Consider the following 20263-nt stretch of genomic DNA (forward strand, 5'->3'; position numbering starts at 1 on the left):
TATTTCAATTTTAAAACATACTGCTCACGCTAGCTGCAATTCTCCTGCGCCCCAGAGCGGGGTCCTGTAACCCGAAGATCAGCCCACCCTGGGCCAGCGCGCCTCTCCACCACCAAGTTGCCTTAGATTTCACCTCCATTCTCGTCTCCACTCCACTCAAGTGCCTTCCTTTACTTTCAGCACACTCAGTCTGCAGAAACTCTCTTCCGGGCTTTCGTTTTCTGCCTGAACCAAACACAGGCCCGTGCGCGTTACGTAAGCTTTTGTTCTGCACAACAACCACCCCGGTAGTGCTTTCCCCGGAGCCTGCGGGGCTCCAACCGAGTCCCTAGGGGCAGGCGGCCCCGCAGCGGGAAGTCCCAGCTCCCGGCAGCCCGGCCGGCACCTCCCCGCCGCGGGAGGAGGAAGACGGGCTCGGGCCGCGCCACCCCTGCCCACTCCGAGACGCGCCCGCCTCCCGGAGTTTCGGGACTCCTCCCAGGGCCGTAGCACTTGAACTGCAGGGGCTGGGCCACGCCCCGACCCCAAGACCCGGCTCCCATGTCCTCTGTCTCAGTCCCCGCGCGAAGCCGACAGCTGGCAAGATGATGGCGCTGTGGCTGGTGCACGTCGGCCAGAAGCTGCTGCTCTGGGGCGCGCTGAGCGCCGCGTCCCTGGCGGGCGCCAGCTTCATCCTGAACCTGCTGAGGATGGTGGCGAGCTACGCGCGCAAGTGGCTGCGCATGAGGTCGCTCCCTACCATTCCGGGTGCCTACCCCTTGGTGGGACACACGCTGATTCTGAAGCCGGATGCGAGAGGTAAGAGACCGCAGGCCCGAGCCAATCGCATCCTCACCCGAGGGCGGGTGGGCTCCCTGCCCGCGCGCCCCGCCTGCAGGGCGACCCACCCCGGAGCCGGAACCCCGACCGCACCGCTCGCCCACTTCCCCTACCCCGCCCGCTCAGCAGCCTGGAACAGCGCGGCTTGAGGGGCGGGTTGCTGGGCGAGGGGCTGCTCTATCGCCCCCTGGATGTCCCGTTTTTTCTGTGACACCTGAAGCAACCGCTTGTGCCCTTCGCTCCGTGTGAACTTGGTCTTGACGTGTAGCGTAGAATGCAGTGTTTCTAAACTCCCGCCTTCTCCTTTTCCACCTCTCCTCTCCCAACTCCTGGCTGCTGCTGTCTCAAAACAGCGCCCATCTTTTCATCTGTGTTTACTGTTAAAGCCCTGAAGGCAGGCACTCCTTAAGATTTAGTCAATCTCTCTCTCTCTCTCTCTCTCTCTCTCTCTCTCTCAAATAAAGGACTAGAAATTCACTTGAGAACATCCCTCCCACCGGAAATCACAAGACTTGATCACAACTTCCATTCCTTGCTGGCCTTCACATTCTAGCCCTTTCTGAGGAAGATACATAATGACACATTAGGATGGCAAGGCCTTCCCAGAAGTTCATACTGCAAACTTCAAATATCCTATTTATTAAAGAGTGAATTTTTTTTTTATTGAAATCATCTTTTGAAGAGAATAGCTTTATATTATGTTTGGCTAACAGGGAAAAAATCACTTTTCGTTAGAAAGCTCACATTTGCAATGAGGGAGAATGGGTTCCGTCCCAGCCCTTCACCCGCATAGCTGTGGAAGTGGAGAGAGCAGAACTGAAAAGATTTGCCCCAAACAACACATTTTAAAATGAGCCCAGAACCAGAACCCAGTTCCCTCTCCAGTTAATTGTTACAGATGTTTTACAGAATGAACACTAACTCTCATCATACAAATCTCATCATATTGTATTGAAAAAATTTTTCTAAGAATTGAAATCTCTAGAGAATAAGGTCCATTTCAGAACAAAAGTGTGAATTATTGGATTATTGAAAGTAATTCCCCTTATACTCACTTCCTGAGAGAAGAGAATAACAATACACTATCTTTACAAGGGAACTGTTTAATCCTTCAACAACTACTGGATTTTGGCATGAGACAAACCTTTGCTCAGTTTCCAGCGTTACAACCAAGTTATTTGACTTTAAAACTGTCTAAGACAGAGTGTGTTATGCTTTGCTTATAAAACTATATTACAGTTATTTCAAGAATTAAATTCAATGCGTGCATTTTCTAGATTACAGACTTCAACTTACTTAGACTAAGTTCTTTAATTGGCAGCCATGCTTTTATTTGAGGCCCTCTGCTGTGCCCAGCATTGAGCTAAGCAAAACTGGGAATATCAGAGTGTTTTAAAATATAGTCCCTGTCCTCAGTAACTTTTTATTTTGTGGCTGCAGTCCAAATTCTGACCTCAGGCATCTCACTTGGAGTATTGCAGTTGACTTCCAACTAGACTCTTCAGCTCTGATCTCGTGCTTTTCCAGGCTTTTTTTTTTTTTAAGTGAGAGACAGAGAGACAGACTCCTGCATGTGCCCCCACCAGGACCCACCTGGCAAGCCTTCTACCAGGCAATGCTCTGCCCATCTGGGGCCACTGCTCCATTGCTCAGCAACCAAGCTATTTTAGCTTCTGAAGTGAGGCCATGGAGCCATCCTCAGCACCAACTTGCTTGAACCATTCGAGCCATGACTGTGGGAGGAGAGAGGGAGAGAGAGAAGGGGGAAGGGTGGAGAAGCAGATGGGCGCTTCTGTGTGCCCTGACCAGAAATCAAATCCGAGACATCCATATACCAGGCCAACACTCTACCATTGAGCCAACTGGCCAGAGCCTTCCCGTTCTTTTTGTCAACACTTCTCTCTTTCTCAGCTGCTCTCTGCTACTGGACCAAGCTGATACTTTCAAACCACAGATTTTGATTTCTGTCAGACACAACCAAGGCAGTCAGTGCATTGGAAGGAGGCATACATTTTTACACTGTTGATCTGACGTAGCTCTTTTTACAGCAGTTTAGCCAACTGTTTTGACTGGAAGACATTCTGAAGCACATTCTAGGTTTGGCTGCCATGGGGACAAAGCCAGTTCCAACATTGACTAGCACTGTGACATTGTGCAAGTTACTGAACTGTGCAGTTTTCTCAGCTGTGGAGTGACTGTCATCATGGTGTTTCTCACCTGTGGTGAGGCCTAAAAGACATAAGGCGTGTAAAACCCTTAGCGCTAGTTTAATATATATACTTACCTGCCACAGCTGATAAATATGACATAGAAGATGTCAACTATTTTAGGATAATCATTATTATCTCAAACATGCAAACGCTTTAAAGAGATGATTACTGTTTACTCAGTATCATGTGCACTGGCCACCTCGAGCCTTGACCCCTGTCACACTGCATGTTGAGTGGCTTGCCCTGAAGCCCAGGGATGGGTGAAATTTTGGGATGGATACAGAGCAGCGATGAGCTGAGTATACAAACATTTATTGGCATTGAGAAAGAGCTGAAAAGCTTAATAGTTTGTTTTTTATGCTGTGTCAATTTGTCCGTGGTGCCCAAACCTCCATATTAAAACAGCCCCGTCACCAGCTCACGTGCCCTGCTAGGAGCCTCACAGTGCAGTTGGGATTGGTCCTGTTGCTGCTGCTCAGGCAGTCTCTTTGCTCAGAAGCAGCCCCGGGTGATATGCTTCCCAGCTCCCATGCTTCCCCCATCCTTCCCTATCTAGATGGCACTAGCAATCTAATGAGACTTCTGCCTCATTTCCTAATCTGTAGTCAATTCCCCAACCAGAACTCCAGCCCTTGCTTGACCTCATGTTGTTTGACTTGGGCTCTGTCTCACCGTTGCCAGATCTGACTCTGAGGTCTGGACCCTGTTACCTGACCCCGGAGGTGGCACTCACCAGCAGGGTATTCCCTGCCTGAGGCTGTTGTCATTGTTGGGCCTCTCTGAATGCAGATTGCCTTCCCCAGACTCAGGCCTCGGGGGATTTCAACCCAGAACGTGTTGACTCCCCAGTTTTCCTCAGTACCTCAATGTTGTGGGATTAATGGTCACCATGTCCCCACACCCAACCCAGGGACCAGCCGTAAAGCAGGACCCGGTCCTCTAACCCTGGCTTTTTCCCACCCCCAGAAGCTTCCTGTGGTGCCAGAACATGCATATTATTCACAGATCTCACAGACCTCAGTGTTATTGTCCTAAAATACAACTCCAGCTTGCCAGCTCTCAGAAACTCTCAGTTACTTCCCAGAGCCTTCCAACATTCCAACCTCATCCACCAATGTCATCACCCCCCTCCCATGCTTTGGCGAACTCTCCCGGGAATTTTCCAGCCTCCAGGCCTCTGCGCTCTTTTTCCTGTTGCCTGGTTTACATTCTCTCCCTCACTCCCACTTCCCTTTTCTGCCTTTAAAGCCAACTCATTCCTGTATGCTCAAATGCCATCTCTTTCATGGGATTCCTCCAGTCCTTTCAGTGAACGTCAGTAACTCCTCAGATTTAAATGTCTACTTTATTTTATTTACTTATTTATTTTTTAGATGATTAAATTTAACAGGGTGACATTGGTCAACTAGAGTACATAGGTTTTGGGCAACCATCACCACATCATTTGGACAGTCAATTATGTTGTACACCCATCACCCAAAGTCAGATCATCCTCACACCTTATATTTGTCCCTCTTTATGCCCCTCCTCCTCATCTATTTTTAACATCCATTTCATTTTCTCTGATATTATGATTAGTTACAGAAATGATGATCTCCTAGGATTACAAATTTCTTGAGAGTAGGGACCTGGTCCTTTGGAGGTCCACATTCCCTGCCTGTGGGGTGCATGTGTGAGCCTGTTGTATTTTCAAGGAGAAGTAAGGTACTTCCATCATATCTGTTCTCATTTCTGAACACGTTGTAGAAAACTGATTTGACTGACTACCAAGTTTCCCTATCTGATCCCTGCATTTTCCTCAATCCTGCTCAGTAACTCTTTTTAGCTTAATAATTCTTTCTTATATACACTGTCACATTTCTTCCATGTTCTTGTTGTGTTTCTAAACCAAATTCTACCTCTGGAATTTTAAGTTATAAGCTTTTTTTCTTATGTCAAAAATATATAGGCAGCATCGACACCGTCAACACAGTCAATTATTTATATATTTGTACGTATGTGTTTCTCCTCTACTAACAAGATATGTTTTTCTAATGTTCTCCAGCTTACTTTTTACTCTGAAGCCTTCTTTAGCCACTTTCTTTATTTAAAAAATAATAGAACTACAGAAAAGTTGTAAAAATAGTACAGTTAACATATGCCATCTACCCAGCCTCCTCTCTAATAGTGATATTTTACACAATTAATATAATTAACACAACTACAAAACTGATATTTGTACAATGTTCTTGACAGAACTACAGCCCTTATTTGAATTTTGTGACATTTCCCAATGATGTCCTTTTTCTGTTCCAGGACTCAACCCAAAAACATCATCTTGCATTTAGTAGTTGTGTTTCTTTGTGTAATGTTCTTCAACATTAGTCTTTTCTACTCTTTGAGCATTTGTCGATCTTTCCATATAGGTCAAGACCTTGACACTTTTGCTTAGTCAAGTATATTGTAGAATAATTCTTAGTCTGGGTTTGTCTGTTGGTTTTCATAGTTACATTGAGGTTAATAATTTTTGGCAAGAATACCATAAATGTGATGCTGAAAGCTTTTCCTCTAAATCAGGAAGAGAAGGATGCCCGTTCTTGCCACTTTTATTCAATGTAGTATTAGAAGACCTAGCCAGAGCATTCAGGAGAGAAAAAGAAATAAAAGTCACTTAAATCAGAAAGGAAAATGTCACCATTTGAAGATAACATAATTGTTTATGTAGAAAACCCTAAACACTCCACAAAATGTTCAAATTAACAAACAGATTTAGTAAAGTTTCAAGATGTAAAATTAATTTACAAAAATCACTTGTATTTCTTCATGCTAATAATGAAATATCAGGAAGAGAAATTAAGAAAACAATCCCTCTTTTTCAGAAACAAATAAATGGAAAGCTATTCTGTGTCATGGGATAGGATGAATTAATAGTGTTAAAATGCCCGTGCTACTCAAAGCAATATACACGATTTAAGGCATTCTCTATCAAAATTCCAGTGACATTTTTCAGAAAAAAAATGAACCATCCTAAAATTTATACCGAACCACAAATAAATCTTGAATAGACAAGGCAATCTTGAGAAAGAAGAACAAAGCTGGACAAAACAGTGACAAAAACCGTAACTCGTAGATACAGAGAACAGATTGGTAGCTGGAGGCGGGGGTGAAGGGTCAAAATGTTAAAACTTTCAGTTATAAAATACATATGTCCTGGGGATGTCATCTACAGCTTGGTGACCATTGTTAATAATACGGTATTGCGTATTTGAAAGCTACCAGGAAGAGTAGATCTTATAAGTTCTCGTCACAGGAAAATGAGTTGGAACTATGTATGATGATGGGTGTTCACTAGACTTATTATAATGCTCATTTCATAACATACAGTATAAAATCACTATATATGTACACCTGAAACTAATATGCTATAGGTCAGTCATATCACAGTTAAAAATAAAGAATGCCATAGAAGTGATGTGTCCTTCATGACAAACACATTGTATCATGGAGTATGTGAGACAAGATGTTGTTATTGGTGTGGTTAGCCTAGATTGCTTGCTTATAGGGAGTCTGCCAGGTTATTTCATCCCAAAGTTACTATTTTTCCCTTTGTAATTTACAAATATTATTGATAAATATTAAAAATAGAAATATTTAGAGATACCTTGAGGCTATGCCAATAGCTGTTTCTCCTCAAACTTTTAGCACTCACAAATTTTTGCCTCCTTGGGTGGATCTTGCTACAACAGTATTACTGTGATGCTTGCCTGATGGTAATCATGGTCATTTCCTTCATTTTGTCTGCATTCATTATTTAGAATTTTCTGTAAAGAGGAGTTGTCCCTTAGCATTATGTACGTATGTATATTAGTATAAACATAGACGTATGTATTTTATTCTAAGTGGTACATTACAGTACTGTGATTATTTATTCTGTTGCTCAAATCGTTCCGGTTTTGGCTATTAGGAGCTCTTTCAAGGTGACTTCTTGATGTTTCAACATGACCCCAACGATTTTTTTGAGCACTTCCTTATTGTCTGTCAATATAGTCCACCTTTCTGGTATTTTTTTCTGCCTCGGACCTGAAATCACTTACTTCTTCAAGGATAACTGGTTTATTTTATTGTAGGACAGTAGGTAGAAGTATGGAGATCTGGGTGCAACAAGGACAGGGAGCCAACCTTGGAAATCATCTTACCAGAAATCTCGTTTGGAATATCAGAGAAAGCTTCACAGCAAAATCACATTCACGATATTTAAAGAATAAGTAGGTGTTACAAGACAAAAAGCAGTAGTAATAAAAGTTTCCTACAAAGAGAAGAGGTTCTGTAAAGGCCCTGTAAAGTTGAAGGTTTAGTAAAACAAGTTTTTAAATTATTTTTTTATTGAGATGATATTGGCTAATAACATTACGTAATTCCAGGCGGACAACATTGTGATGAGTTACTGTGGACTCTGTTGTGTGCTCACCCCCAGGGGCCGAGTTGCCATCTATTGCTGCTTGTTTGGCCCTCTTTCCCCACTCCGCCTTCTCCCTGCCTCCGCTCCCTCTGTAACCAGCGCTCGGTTGTCTGTATCTATGAGTTTGTTTTGGTTTATGTTTGTTCCTTTGTTACACTTGTGTTTTATATTTCACAAACGAGTGAAATCAGACTGTAATCAGACTGTTTTTGTCCTTTTCCGTCTGATTTATTTCACTTAGCGTAATACCCTAAGATCCATCCATGTTGTCACAAATGACAGTATTTTACCCTACTTTTTGGCTGAGTAGGATTTCTATACACACACATGTACACGCACGCACACGCACACACACACACACACACACACACACACACTACAGCTTCTTTATTCATTCATCCATTGATGGACACCTAAGGTTGCTTCCATAGCCTGGCTATTGTAAATAACGCTGCAGAAAACATGGGGGTGCAGATATCTTTTTGAATTAGTGTTTTCATGTTCTTCAGCTAAATACCCAGAAGAGGAATTGCTGGATAATGTGGTAGCTCTAGTCACAGTTTTTTTGCGGAACCATAATACTGTTTTAGAGAGAGTGGAAGTGAAGCATCTGTGTCCCAGGGCTGGAGAGGGGACAGGTATTTCCTCCTATTACAGGGGAGCCTGAAGCAAGGCCTAGAGAAGTTTACCAGCCTCAGCGTTTACGGAAAAGGCATATGTATGATGAGACTCCGGGAGCATCCCCCAATATTTGGCATTTCACCGTTAACCAGATTGCTGCCCATGTGTTATCTCGCTCATGATTAAATTGCCTTTGTCATTCATTTGTTAAACCATTTACCTGGGACTGTGTGGTTTACTTTGAAAATGCAAAAGACCTCGGAGATACCGAGTTACCCAAAATAAAAAAGTAAAACACATAAAAAAAAACCCACACACACATTAAGGAACTTATTTAAAATTAACTATTTTCTTCTAGAGTTTTTTAAGCAGCTAATCAGTTACAGCGAAGAACACCGACATCAGCCACTACTGAAACTCTGGCTTGGCCCTGTGCCAGTGATGGCCATGTATAACGCGGAAGTTGTGGAGGTGAGTTTGGAGTTTATGTGATCAACATTGCACTGTATACTTGATGGTGTGAGAATCTCATCAGAACAAATATAGTGACCGTGTCCTTATATTTAATTGAATTCGATACATTGAGCATTCTGTTAAACATCTTAGGCTGTACCCGTGCCATTTAATGTTCTCCAAAGGGAGTCTGAATTCTGGGGAGAGTGGCGGCCCCTGCATGTCTATACACATTTGTTATCAGGTTCCAATATATTTGTTCTCTTTCTTTGGAAAGTCTGCAGAAGGATATAGTGTTACAGAATCATAAATAGATTATTTTATAAGGGGAGCTCATATTGTTTACCAGGCACTGTTTTAAGATTCCAAATATATAAGACTAATAAAATATGAGTGTTTCGCTCAAGATGCTCAGAGTGTCATATTACAGTCATTATATTATTATTATTCCAAGTTAGTTTTCCTAAAAGAGAGCACTGATCTGATAGTGATAGGGCAGCTATTGTTCGTTAATCCACATTATTGAAATTACTCCTCAAAAAATTGTTACCTTTTACTTTTTATTGTGACTTTGAGGAAATTATCTTGTGGTTTGATGACAAAAGACTTGGGTTAGGGAGTAAAAATGGGATAAACAGACCTTCCCTTCATGGAACAAAATTTAAAGCACAATTTCCAAGAGAATTGGGATGGAATTTATCTTTCTTAGTTATTGTGTTAAAACCGCTCAAGTTTCTCTGGTACCTATTGGGCAGATAAAATGTATTATGCTCACTTTGTTAAAGAGGACGTTGCCCAGGTGATATTAATGTGTGTTGAGAATTGTAGCCTGGGGCTTGGTTTTGGGATTAAACCTTTCCCACCCTTTTTTGATGTAGGGTGGTACAATCCAATCATGCCTCAGAGGTGACTTTGTATTAGAGACTTCCTTACTTTGTATATTGGATTAGAGGTTGTGAAGCTACAGTATAAAGTGGGGGCAAAACCGGAGTTTGTCTCTCTTGGTTCCTGGGATGATTAGAAGAGAGTGTAGAGCCAGCAGCAGAAGAAAGGCCATGTGGAGGAGGCCAGGAGAAGCAGCCAAGATGGCGGAGTACTGAGTGAGATGCCAGTTTGTGTAGAGTTTGTATCTGGGATAAGGAAGGAGATGGGGAACTAAGGAGAATAAGACTGGTGAGCTAGAAACCTTTGATTCTAGAAAACTCGGATAAGTCAGTGGCTTTGTGAGCACTGAGTGTGACTGGGTTTTGGAGCCCAGAGTGTGTATTTTTACTTGCCCGCCGGGTGCAAGCTAGGATTAAAGGCTATAGCCCACCAGTTTTTGGCTCCATGGTTTCTTTACTGACTGTCCGAATCCAATGCGAACCTGCATGGGCTGGGCTGCTCTGATGGTGGCCCTGGCCGTGGCTCCCAGCCTTACAGTACCACATTGCTGGTCCCAATCTCCTGGTGCAGAGGAGACAGTGAGAGGGCCACAGATAGGATTTCAGCCACTGTGGACTTAATAAAAGTGGGCTTGTTGTAGGTGGGTCGAGATCTGTCCAGAGTAGGGAACTCGAGCAAGTAGCCTGGGAGGCATTTTGTGCTTAGTCCTATATGTCTGTCCTTTCTCCTTCCCTTTGGTTCCAGGTGACCCAATTACACCCATGGCTTCCAGTGTTATTTATATCCTGGAGACGCTCAACTGTGTACTTCTATACAGCCTTCCTCCTGAGCTTAACATCTGCTTTCAGACTATGGCATTTCAGTGTCTCCTTCCAAGTCAAGTCAACATACCTGACAATGACATTGTGATTACCATCTCTGTGGATGTGGTCATCCTCAGATTCACCTGCCTCTTCTTCCCTCTCCTCCCCCACCCTCAATAAATGACTCCAGCTGGTTCCTAGTTCATGGCTAGGAACCAGGGAATCATTTTGGACATTTTCCTTTCTCTCAACTCCATTAGTCTTCAGGATTGAATGACAGTTATGTGTGCAGAATTCTAGTTGAATTTCTTTGAGTCGCAAAAATGAAAATGAATCAGAGAAGTAATTGTTCTGAAATGTTTTAGAAAGTAGTTGAATCCTAGCCAGGTATTCTTATCATTGAAATTGTTTTTGATATCTACCTCTCAATTATTTTTCTTTCTTTCTAAGGCAATTTTAACTAGTTCGAGGCAAATTGACAAATCCTATATGTACAAGTTCCTACAACCATGGCTTGGCTTAGGACTTCTTACAAGGTATGTCTGTAAATTTGTAAAGCTGTCTCATGCATCCCTTGTCATGTCAAGCATCAAATCAACACAAGGTAGTTTTCTTATAGCAAGAACATGCTATCAGGCGGTAGGGAGAAGCTGGAAGAAAAGATTGAGTAAAAATGGGCCTTTGACAGACAGGAATCCGGGGTGCATAGTAATCTCCAGCCACAATATGTAATAATGATGATGACCAGTGTTCTTAGAAGAATTAGAAAGTCCTGATGTATAAATAGAGTAAAAGTACAGGGGAGTTTTGAGCAGGGAAATCCCGAAAATTTAAGGAAAAAGGAAGTTATCCTCAGAGAAGAATATAGTGCACAGTGACTCAGTCCCACAGCTGCCATCCAGAAAGAGGACTCCATCGCCAAGAAAGAGAAAGCAGACCCTTGGGGGGACTTTGGGGAATTTGAAAGTGATAGAGCTCAAAGTGGACTCATGGAGCTCATGATCTTGGGAAGAATAAGGTTTGATAGAAGGGAAAACTCTAATTTTTAGAAACTCAGAATTTAGACATTTAGAAAAATTCTTTAATCTTTTAATTTTTATGAATGCTGTTTTAAATAGTAGTGATATAGGAAGGTATCTAAAATACACCTATTCCCTGACTATCCATGAATCTCCCCATGTCGTTCTGACCAAAACATTAAAGCCCCTGTAGGTTAAACTGTCCCAGAAGAGTGTTGTTGCCTTGACCGTGCTGTCTTCGTTTTGGATGTTGCTTACATTTGTCGTTCTCCACTGTCTTTCTAGCACTGGAAACAAATGGCGCTCCAGGAGAAAAATGTTGACACCCACTTTCCACTTTACAATTCTGGAAGATTTCTTAGAAGTCATGAATGAACAGGCAAATATATTGGTTAATAAGCTTGAAAAACATGTTGATGGAGAAGCTTTTAACTGTTTTTTTTACGTCACTCTTTGTGCCTTAGATATAATCTGTGGTGAGTCCCACTGATTTGTTGGTAGAGCTATGGGTAAAGATAAAATGACCCAAATGGAAAACAGCATCCCCCTGGGAAGGGAAAGGAAGGGATTGGAAAGGATGTTGACTTGTTGACTTGTTCCGGGTAGTTCTCTATGAACCCCTGAAGAAGCGGCAGCCTCTGCCAGGACTTTGAGCAGAGTAGTCACGAAGCCAACATGCCAGGGAGTCAAAAGGAGGAAAGAACAGGAAGAGGGAGGAGGAGAAACAGAAGCCACAGGAAGGGGAAGGGACAGTTCTAAAACATACAAGAATTGATGTCTTTTTTCAAATGTTTACCACTGGAAAATAAAGACTAGGTATGTGCGTGAATTGCATGGTTGCTTCTCTCCCCTGTTTTACAGAAACGGCTATGGGCAAGAATATCGGTGCTCAGAGTAATGATGAGTCTGAGTACGTCCGTGCAGTTTACAGGTAAATGGAGTCTTTCTAGTTATTTTTAAAATTGTTGATTAAGGCTTTAATAATTATCTCTAATTATTGTTATTGTCTGTGTTGTATCTTTTTCATTGTTTCCAAAAGAAACATTATACTGATAACCAACCTTATCATTTAAGCATATATTTTAACAGCAAAGGAATGGTTATATGAATCATAGCACACCCAGCTTATGTAGTAATTTTAAATGCTTATTTTATAATATATTGAGAAATTACATTATGATGTTTAGTGATAAAAGAAAGATGGAATCATTTTTTTTAGCATGATTACCATTAGGTATAAAAAATTATTCACAACCAGTTATTTGTGATTGTTTTCTGTTATATGCTTCTCTTTTTTTTTTTTTTTTTTTTGAGTAAGAGGAAGGGAAATAGTGAAACAGACTCCCACATGTGCCCCAACCAGAATCCACTGGGCAACCCCTTATCTGTGGCTAATGCTCAAATTAACCAAGCTATTTTTAGCACCTGAGACTGATGCACTTGTACCAGCCGAGCTATCCCAGCACCCAGAGCCAATGCTCAAATCAATCAAGCCACTGGCTGTGAAAAGGGAAGAGAGAGAAGGGGAAGAGAAGCAGATGGTCACTTCTCATGTGTGCCCTGACTAGGAATCGAACCCAGGACGTCTGCACACTGGGCCGACGCTCTATCCACTGAACCAACCAGCCAGGGCCCATTTCACTTTATTCTAACAAGTATTTAGTTAGCAGATATAGTCTGCCATTCATTGCACACGGCACCGACTTGTTTTATAGTGGCCCACAAAACAGAATAATGGGAGACAAGCACCACAACAAATAAATGATGATAATTGCTTAGAAAGAAAAATAAAAGTTGATATTCGAGAAGAAAACAGTGATATGTCCCACAGATTGAGTGACCAGGAAAGGCTTCTTTGCAGAATTGGCCTTTCAGCTGGTCTTGAAGGAGGAGATCCTATCTAGGTCTCTCGGCTCTGTCACTGGAAATGTTGAGGGAGGGACTCGAGACAGTTATGTGACAGGTGGGTGTTTAATTAGCACTTTTCTGTAGAAGAGGACAGCCAGTTGTTTTGATCAAGCCAATGAGTGGACATGAAACAGGCAGATTTCATCCCATCCTGTGGTACAAGAGCTACTGGCAGCCCGGGGAGGTCCGGTATGCTTCCTGGAGAAACAGAAGCAAGCCATCTAGTAAGGATGTTTTGTAATGGATCCTTCATTTCTCTAGAGAACTCATTCAATTTTTAAGCTTCATTGGATGTGTTATTACCAATGTCCTCATTGTCGAGCATAAAATGTGGAGCTTTTGGGAGCCTCTAAGACAAATCATCAATGCCACCATTATTCTCATTGAGACCAGGCACCAAATAGGTGCTCAATGCGACGCACATTTTTGATGTACCAGCTGAGACATGTGTATCCTATTTACAGGATGAGTGACATGATACATCGAAGAATGAAGACACCCTGGCTCTGGTTAGACTTTTCGTTCCTTATGTTTAAAGAAGGATGGGAACACAAAAAGAACCTACAGATCGTACATAATTTTACCAACAATGTAAGTCTTCGATTTTTCTTCATTGTGATAAACATGCATAATATAAAGTTTATCATTAGAGCCAATTTAAGTATACCAGTCAGTGGCATTAAAGGTATTCAGTGTCATGTGACCATACCACTATCACTTTCTAGAACTTTTATCAGTCCATGATTTCTCTGTTTTTTACCCATGGGGCTTTTGTCTCATAAAATAAAAATTGGATAATAATGGGAAAAACGTAGGTGGCATGATTACCTTTAAATTAGGTATTCACAAAATATTAATTAAGCACTTGCTAATTTGCTAATGGTCAAATATTGTACCAAGTCTTAGAAATCAAATAATTAATGTCCCTACTGAGGAAGATTAGTCTACTGGGGGAGGTTGTCTATAATAAATAATTACAAAATGTGATGTGAACTATGATCATTTATTAACAAAGAGAGTGCTACATTAAAAGAATAAAGACACAGCATCTGTATTTTAAGAGTGTTCTGGAAAAATGTTTGGATTAGGTAGCGATTTTCAAAGGCAAAGGGAGTATCTTAACTTGGAAAAGACAAAAATTAACTAGATATCACTATTTAATTTTTAATGACAAGGAGACAGTAATATTCTGGGCATAAGATGTCAGACTTTGTGCTAAAAGTATGCTTATAAAAAGGCAAAATTTAATTGAAAATGTACATCAAATTAGAATTTAAATGCACCGAGTGAAGTGCCTAAGTAATTATATTTACTAATTGCTGTAAATTTTGGTTTAAAATATGTTATAATTGCTTTCTTATAGTAAGGTACTGCCTACCACCAATAGAACAAGTGGTTACTGAGTCAGTAGATGTTAGGTGAATGAGATGTTGGAGTCAGTTGTCCTCACTGGAGCATATAACATAATCGAACAGGCAGTAGGTGAATAGTGAGTAGTTTGCATTTTGTGGGTGTAGTTACAGTTTTCTTCAAGTTTCATGCATTAATATCAGTATCAATAAGGAATGAATTCCAAATTGGATCAACAATATTATTCATTTAATTCTATCAAAAATTACACACTAAGTAAGCACTAAAACACTAAGGGTTCCACCAAGAATGAAAGAAGGCATGTGGCCTGCCCCTGGAGACGTTGGGGTCTGCTCATGCAAACCACACGGTCACAGGTTTGGGCCATTCATCCTGAAAGGAGAAGGAAGTTGAGATGTTTAACCAAATTAAGTGTATGGGCTTTCCTTCTTTTACTCTTTCAACAAATATCTAATGAACATTCTTAAGATGCCAAGCAGTGTTCTAAAAGATGGAAACATATCAATGAATAACGACAAATTTGCTGTTCTGTTGAAGTTGGGGTGGGGGAAGACACTAAAATAGCAAATACGTGCCAGGTGGTAAGTGGAGTATAAAGAAAGGGAGTAGGCTTAGGAAGCTAGAGAAAGCTCAGGAGTAGGGTGGCTGAGATTGGGGAGCAGCAGAGCGCTGTGAAGAGGGAGGGAGGCAGCCATGTTGGTGTTCGAGGCAGAAGCATTCTAGGCAGAAGGAACCGCGTACATGCAGGGTGACTCTTTTCTCCCAATACAACGAGCAGTTACAGTGCTCTCCACTGAGTCTGTTACACAATGATTGCATTCTCCCCGCCGCCCAGACTTTTTCTCCTTAGCTCACTCACCCCTCTAGCGCTCTATTTAGTTAGACTGCTAGCTAGTCTGTTCCCAGCTTGGGAGAGCTGTGAAAAATAGCCCTTAGAAATTATGTATTTGTCTGACATTAAATTTGTTTTATTTAAAGTCATTATTAAATTAGGCCCTAAAAATGTTAACAGAAAGCTTTACTATATTTTCACATAAGCTTCAGTTATTATTGCGTTAGAAGGAACAGGAAAGCGTTAGGGGAAAAAAGAATCAGGTAAAAAGCTGGTATATTTTCATAGGAAAATGTATGTTTAGGGCCATATCAAATTCCAAACAAAAACTTTAAATCATACAGGTCATCACTGAACGGGCCAATGAAATAAAGAGAGAGGAAGAACAGAAAAGTGATGACAAGGGCAATACCCTCTCCAGAAGTAAACGCAGGGCTTTTCTCGACTTGCTTTTAAATTTGGCTGATGAAGAAGGGAGCAAGCTAAGCCATGAAGATATTCGAGAAGAAGTGGACACTTTCATGTTTGAGGTATTTGCATTGTCCTGTTAGTTGCAGGTATCACGAAACAAATTACAGTTCCTGTTAACCTAGAAAAAAATGAGGTAGTTTATGGTTGATGTTTTTTTACTATGTAAGTTTAAAATGCTAAGGACAAAGAAATAGCAAATGCTGATGCATACACATTTAAGTATTTAACAATGAAATTGGAAATCACATGGAATAAATAGCAAGAATTAGTTGTAGTAGCCCTCTAAAATATGATGGGATTCTAGGTATAAGGGATTATCTGTTCTAGTTTATTTCTTTCTTTAATTAAAAAATATAAGCAACTTACAGGAATTCTTAAAAGAAGTTTTTCTTAGCATTTTTTAAAAGTCTAATCATGCCCTGGCCGGTTTGCTCAGTGGTAGAGCGTCGGCCCGGGATGTGGATGTCTTGGGTTGGATTCCCGGTCAGGGCACACAGGAGAAGTGACCGTTTGCTTCTCCATTCCCCTCCTTCTCTCTCCTTCTCTCTGTCTCTCTCTTCCTCACCCACAGCCAAAGCTCCATTGGAGCAAAGTTGGCCTGGGTGCTGAGGATGGCTCCATGCCTCCACCTCAGGCACTAGAATGGGTTAGGTTGCAACGGAGCAACGCCCCAGATGGGCAAAGCATCGCCCCCTAGTGGACATGCCAGGTGGATCCCAGTCAGGCACATGCGGGAGTTTCTCTGCCTCCCCACTTCTCACTTCAGAAAAATACAAAAAAAGTAAATAAAAAAATAGTAAAAGTCTAATCACATTTCAAAGTAGCTTACTGTAACTGAGAAAGTAATTATAAATCCTAAGACCCTGATTAAGTCCCAGATCACCCTTCTTCTCCAGAAGAAGGCTGTGAGCCGTGGGTGCAGTGGTAGACACAGATTTTTCTGAAGGAAGCCTAAGGCTTGTCAGACTTTTCCAAGCCAGAGAGCAGCCAGAAACCGCTCTCTGTCTCTATATTGCTTCCTGCTTCCTTTTCACCTCCGAAACCCACAAGTCTATTCCTTCACTCCTTTTTTTTTTTTTTTTTAATTTTTAAGTTACAGTTTACATTCAGTATTACTCTGTGTACAAAATAATGGTTGGACAATCATGTACTTTACAGTGGTCCCCCAGATGTTTCAAGCCCCCACCTGACACCATACATCAGGGGTCCCCAAACTTTTTTCACAGGGGGCCAGTTCACTGTCCCTCAGACCATTGGAGGGCCAAACTATAAAAAAAACTATGAACAAATCCCTATGCACATTGCACATATCTTATTTTAAAGTAAAAAAAACAAAATGGGAACAAATACAATATTTAAAATAAAGAACAAGTAAATTTAAATCAACAAACTGACCAGTATTTCAATGGGAACTATGCTCCTCTCACTGACCACCAATGAAAGAGGTGCCCCTTCCAGAAGTGCGGCGGGGGCCGAATAAATGGCCTCAGGGGGCCGCATGCGGCCCGCGGGCCGTAGTTTGGGGACCCCTGCCATACATAGTTAACAGGATATCATTGGCTATATTCCCTAGGCTGTCATCTACAACCCTGTGACTATTTTGTGGCTGCCAATTTGTGCTTCTTAATCTCCTCACCTTTATCCTGTGCGGCAGATATTGACTATTATCCAATGTTGACGTGGACCCTGCACCCACACATGCACGCACACACTCACATGTGCACTACACATACGTGCACATACACACACCCATCTTCCAGCAGAACCCTTGCACTTTCATGAAACACTCAGACTAAGGAGCTCTTTCTGCCAGCTCTCACATTATTTGAAAGAGACGGCATGGCACATGTAACCACAGCCTGTGACTGCCTCTGGAAGGTGAGTGCCCCCTGTGGCTGCCATGCGTACCACGCTCCAGTTCTGGCCGTTAGGTATTAAGATTCTTGCCCTGCGCCTGACCAGGCAGTGGATAGAGCGTTGGACTGGGATGCGGAAGGACCCAGGTTCGAGACCCCGAGGTCGTCAGCTTGAGCGCGGGCTCATCTGGTTTGAGCAAAAGCTCACCAGCTTGGACCCAAGGTCACTGGCTCGAGCAAGGGGTTACTCAGTCTGCTGAAGGCCCGCGGTCAAGGTACATATGAGAAAGCAATCAATGAACAACTAAGGTGTCGCAATGCACAATGAAAAACTAATGATTGATGTTTCTTATCTCTTCATTCCTGTCTGTCTGTCCCTGTCTATCCCTCTCTCTGACTCTCTCTCTGTCTCTGTAAAAGAAAAAGAAAAAAAAAGATTCTTGCCTTGCCTGGTGCCACCGGGGTGCTTCTGTCGGCTCTTTGCCCTGCCCAGTGCCACCGGGGTGCTTCTGTTGGCTCTTTGCCATGCCTGGTGCCACCGGGGTGCTTCTGTCGGCTCTTTGCCATGCCCAGCACCGCCAAGGTGCTTCTGTCGGCTCTTTGCCCTGCCCGGTGCCACCGGGGTGTTTCTGTCGGCTCTTTGCCCTGCCCGGTGCCACCGGGGTGCTTCTGTCGGCTCTTTGCCATGCCCAGCACCGCCAAGGTGCTTCTGTCGGCTCTTTGCCATGCCCAGCACCGCCAAGGTGCTTCTGTTGGCTCTTTGCCCTGCCCGGTGCCACCGGGGTGCTTCTGTCGGCTCTTTGCCCTGCCCGGTGCCACCGGGGTGCTTCTGTCGGCTCTTTGCCATGCCCGGTGCCACCGGGGTGCTTCTGTCGGCTCTTTGCCATGCCCGGTGCCACCGGGGTGCTTCTGTCGGCTCTTTGCCATGCCCGGTGCCACCGGGGTGCTTCTGTCAGCTCTTTGCCCTGCCCAGCACCGCCAAGGTGCTTCTGTTGGCTCTTTGCCCTGCCCGGTGCCACCGGGGTGTTTCTGTCGGCTCTTTGCCCTGCCTGGTGCCACTGGGGTGCTTCTGTCGTCTCTTTGCCCTGCCCAGCACCGCCAAGGTGCTTCTGTCGGCTCTTTGCCCTGCCCAGCACCGCCAAGGTGCTTCTGTCGTCTCTTTGCCCTGCCCGGTGCCACCGGGGTGCTTCTGTCGGCTCCTTGTTTGTGCTTTGCTGTCCTTGGGTGGGAGACAGAATGAAACAGGAAGTTCACAGCTTCTCGTACACAGTTGGATCAGGCTTCCAGTCCGATGCAAGAAAAGCTATTGAAAATCATTCGGCAAGAGCACTTCCTTCTGTGACTTCAGTGAACAGCTGGGCGCAATGGGTCAGATTCTGTCTGGAGTTCAGAGTCATTTCTGTAAAGGAACTACAAGTGTGAGAAAATGCAATGACACCAGTATCAAAGGCTTATAAATGAAGAATATACTTTTAAAAACTGCAGAATAATTCTCAAGTGCTAAAACAAGTGCCTTAGAGATTCGTGCCCGGAGGATGACATACTGCAACGATCACTTGTGTTGCATAGGGTAAATAAAAAAGAGTAAGATCTTCCACAGAGGAATAATTGGTTTGCTCTCTTTTTTTTTCCCCTAAAAATATTCATAGAGCTATAATATTGTTTTTGACTTCCCAAACACATTATTTTTCTGAAGAACTTACCATTTTTGCCTGTGGGTGTCCTGGTGAGATGAGGATTGGAACTAAGGGGCCAATACCTGGAACACTGAGCGGTCAGAGCATGAAGTTGGGTGTTGTCATCCGTATTAGAGCTGGAGTCTCCTTACCACGGACGCTCCCCATTCCCAGGGCCGGAGAGTGTGGACTCGGCTTTGTCACCAGAAACCCCGAGGGTCCTATTCTTGCCCCCACCTTCTAGGAAGCTGTCCTGCCCTGGGAAAGTCACTCAGCTTCGCCCCTACCTTCTAGGAAGCTGTCCTGCCCTGGGAAAGTCATTTAGCCTCTTTTTGGGTGTCAGTTTGCCATCTCTAAAATGTGAATAGCGGTATCAGGTATTCCACGGAGTTTTTGTGAAAAATAGTTGAGTTCGTTTCTGCAAGGCGTTTAGTATTTCGCTGAACACTCAGCATGATGTAAATGAGGCTCTTGGTCAACTTCCCAATGTGGAGACTATTACTGAGAACCACACACACCCTCCCTGGTGTCCAGCAACGACAGGCAAAGCCAACGTGCACATGGGGGAGAGTAGAGAAGTACAGGTCTGGCAGGTCGGCTCGGGCAAGTCAGACTTGTATTACCTTAAGAGAGTCTAGTGCACGTGGGTCCTTGGGATGCCTCTTATTAGCCAGCCCAGCCGCTTCTCACCAAGAGTACGAGGCTGGGGCGCCGAAGGGTTCCTGTAAGCAGAGGCACCCACTGTGAAGGGATTGCTTCATTTGTTTGTTTCTCACCAGGATAAAATACTGTAGAAAATTAACTTGTTATGTTCTGGGGTCACATTACAGCTGTCAAATCCAGAGACCATTCAAAATTGAGTTAACATTCCTAATTTTCTCAATGGGACTCTGCTTTTTAA

General features: G+C 43.1%; 1 protein-coding gene across 1 annotated transcript in view; it reads left to right on the forward strand.

The window, feature by feature from the left end:
• The window catches only part of CYP4V2 (cytochrome P450 family 4 subfamily V member 2), a 28686-nt gene continuing 8423 nt past the window's right edge, over positions 1-20263 (forward strand). Inside the window, exons 1-7 of the mRNA XM_066236982.1 lie at positions 1-798; positions 8447-8559; positions 10680-10765; positions 11534-11724; positions 12110-12179; positions 13621-13747; positions 15704-15889. Coding sequence (XP_066093079.1) covers positions 585-798; positions 8447-8559; positions 10680-10765; positions 11534-11724; positions 12110-12179; positions 13621-13747; positions 15704-15889 — 987 coding nt within the window. The 5' untranslated portion in view covers positions 1-584. The remainder of the gene's footprint in view (positions 799-8446; positions 8560-10679; positions 10766-11533; positions 11725-12109; positions 12180-13620; positions 13748-15703; positions 15890-20263) is intronic.

The sequence above is a fragment of the Saccopteryx bilineata genome, chromosome 6, assembly GCF_036850765.1.
Source record: "Saccopteryx bilineata isolate mSacBil1 chromosome 6, mSacBil1_pri_phased_curated, whole genome shotgun sequence".
NCBI lineage: Eukaryota > Metazoa > Chordata > Mammalia > Chiroptera > Emballonuridae > Saccopteryx > Saccopteryx bilineata.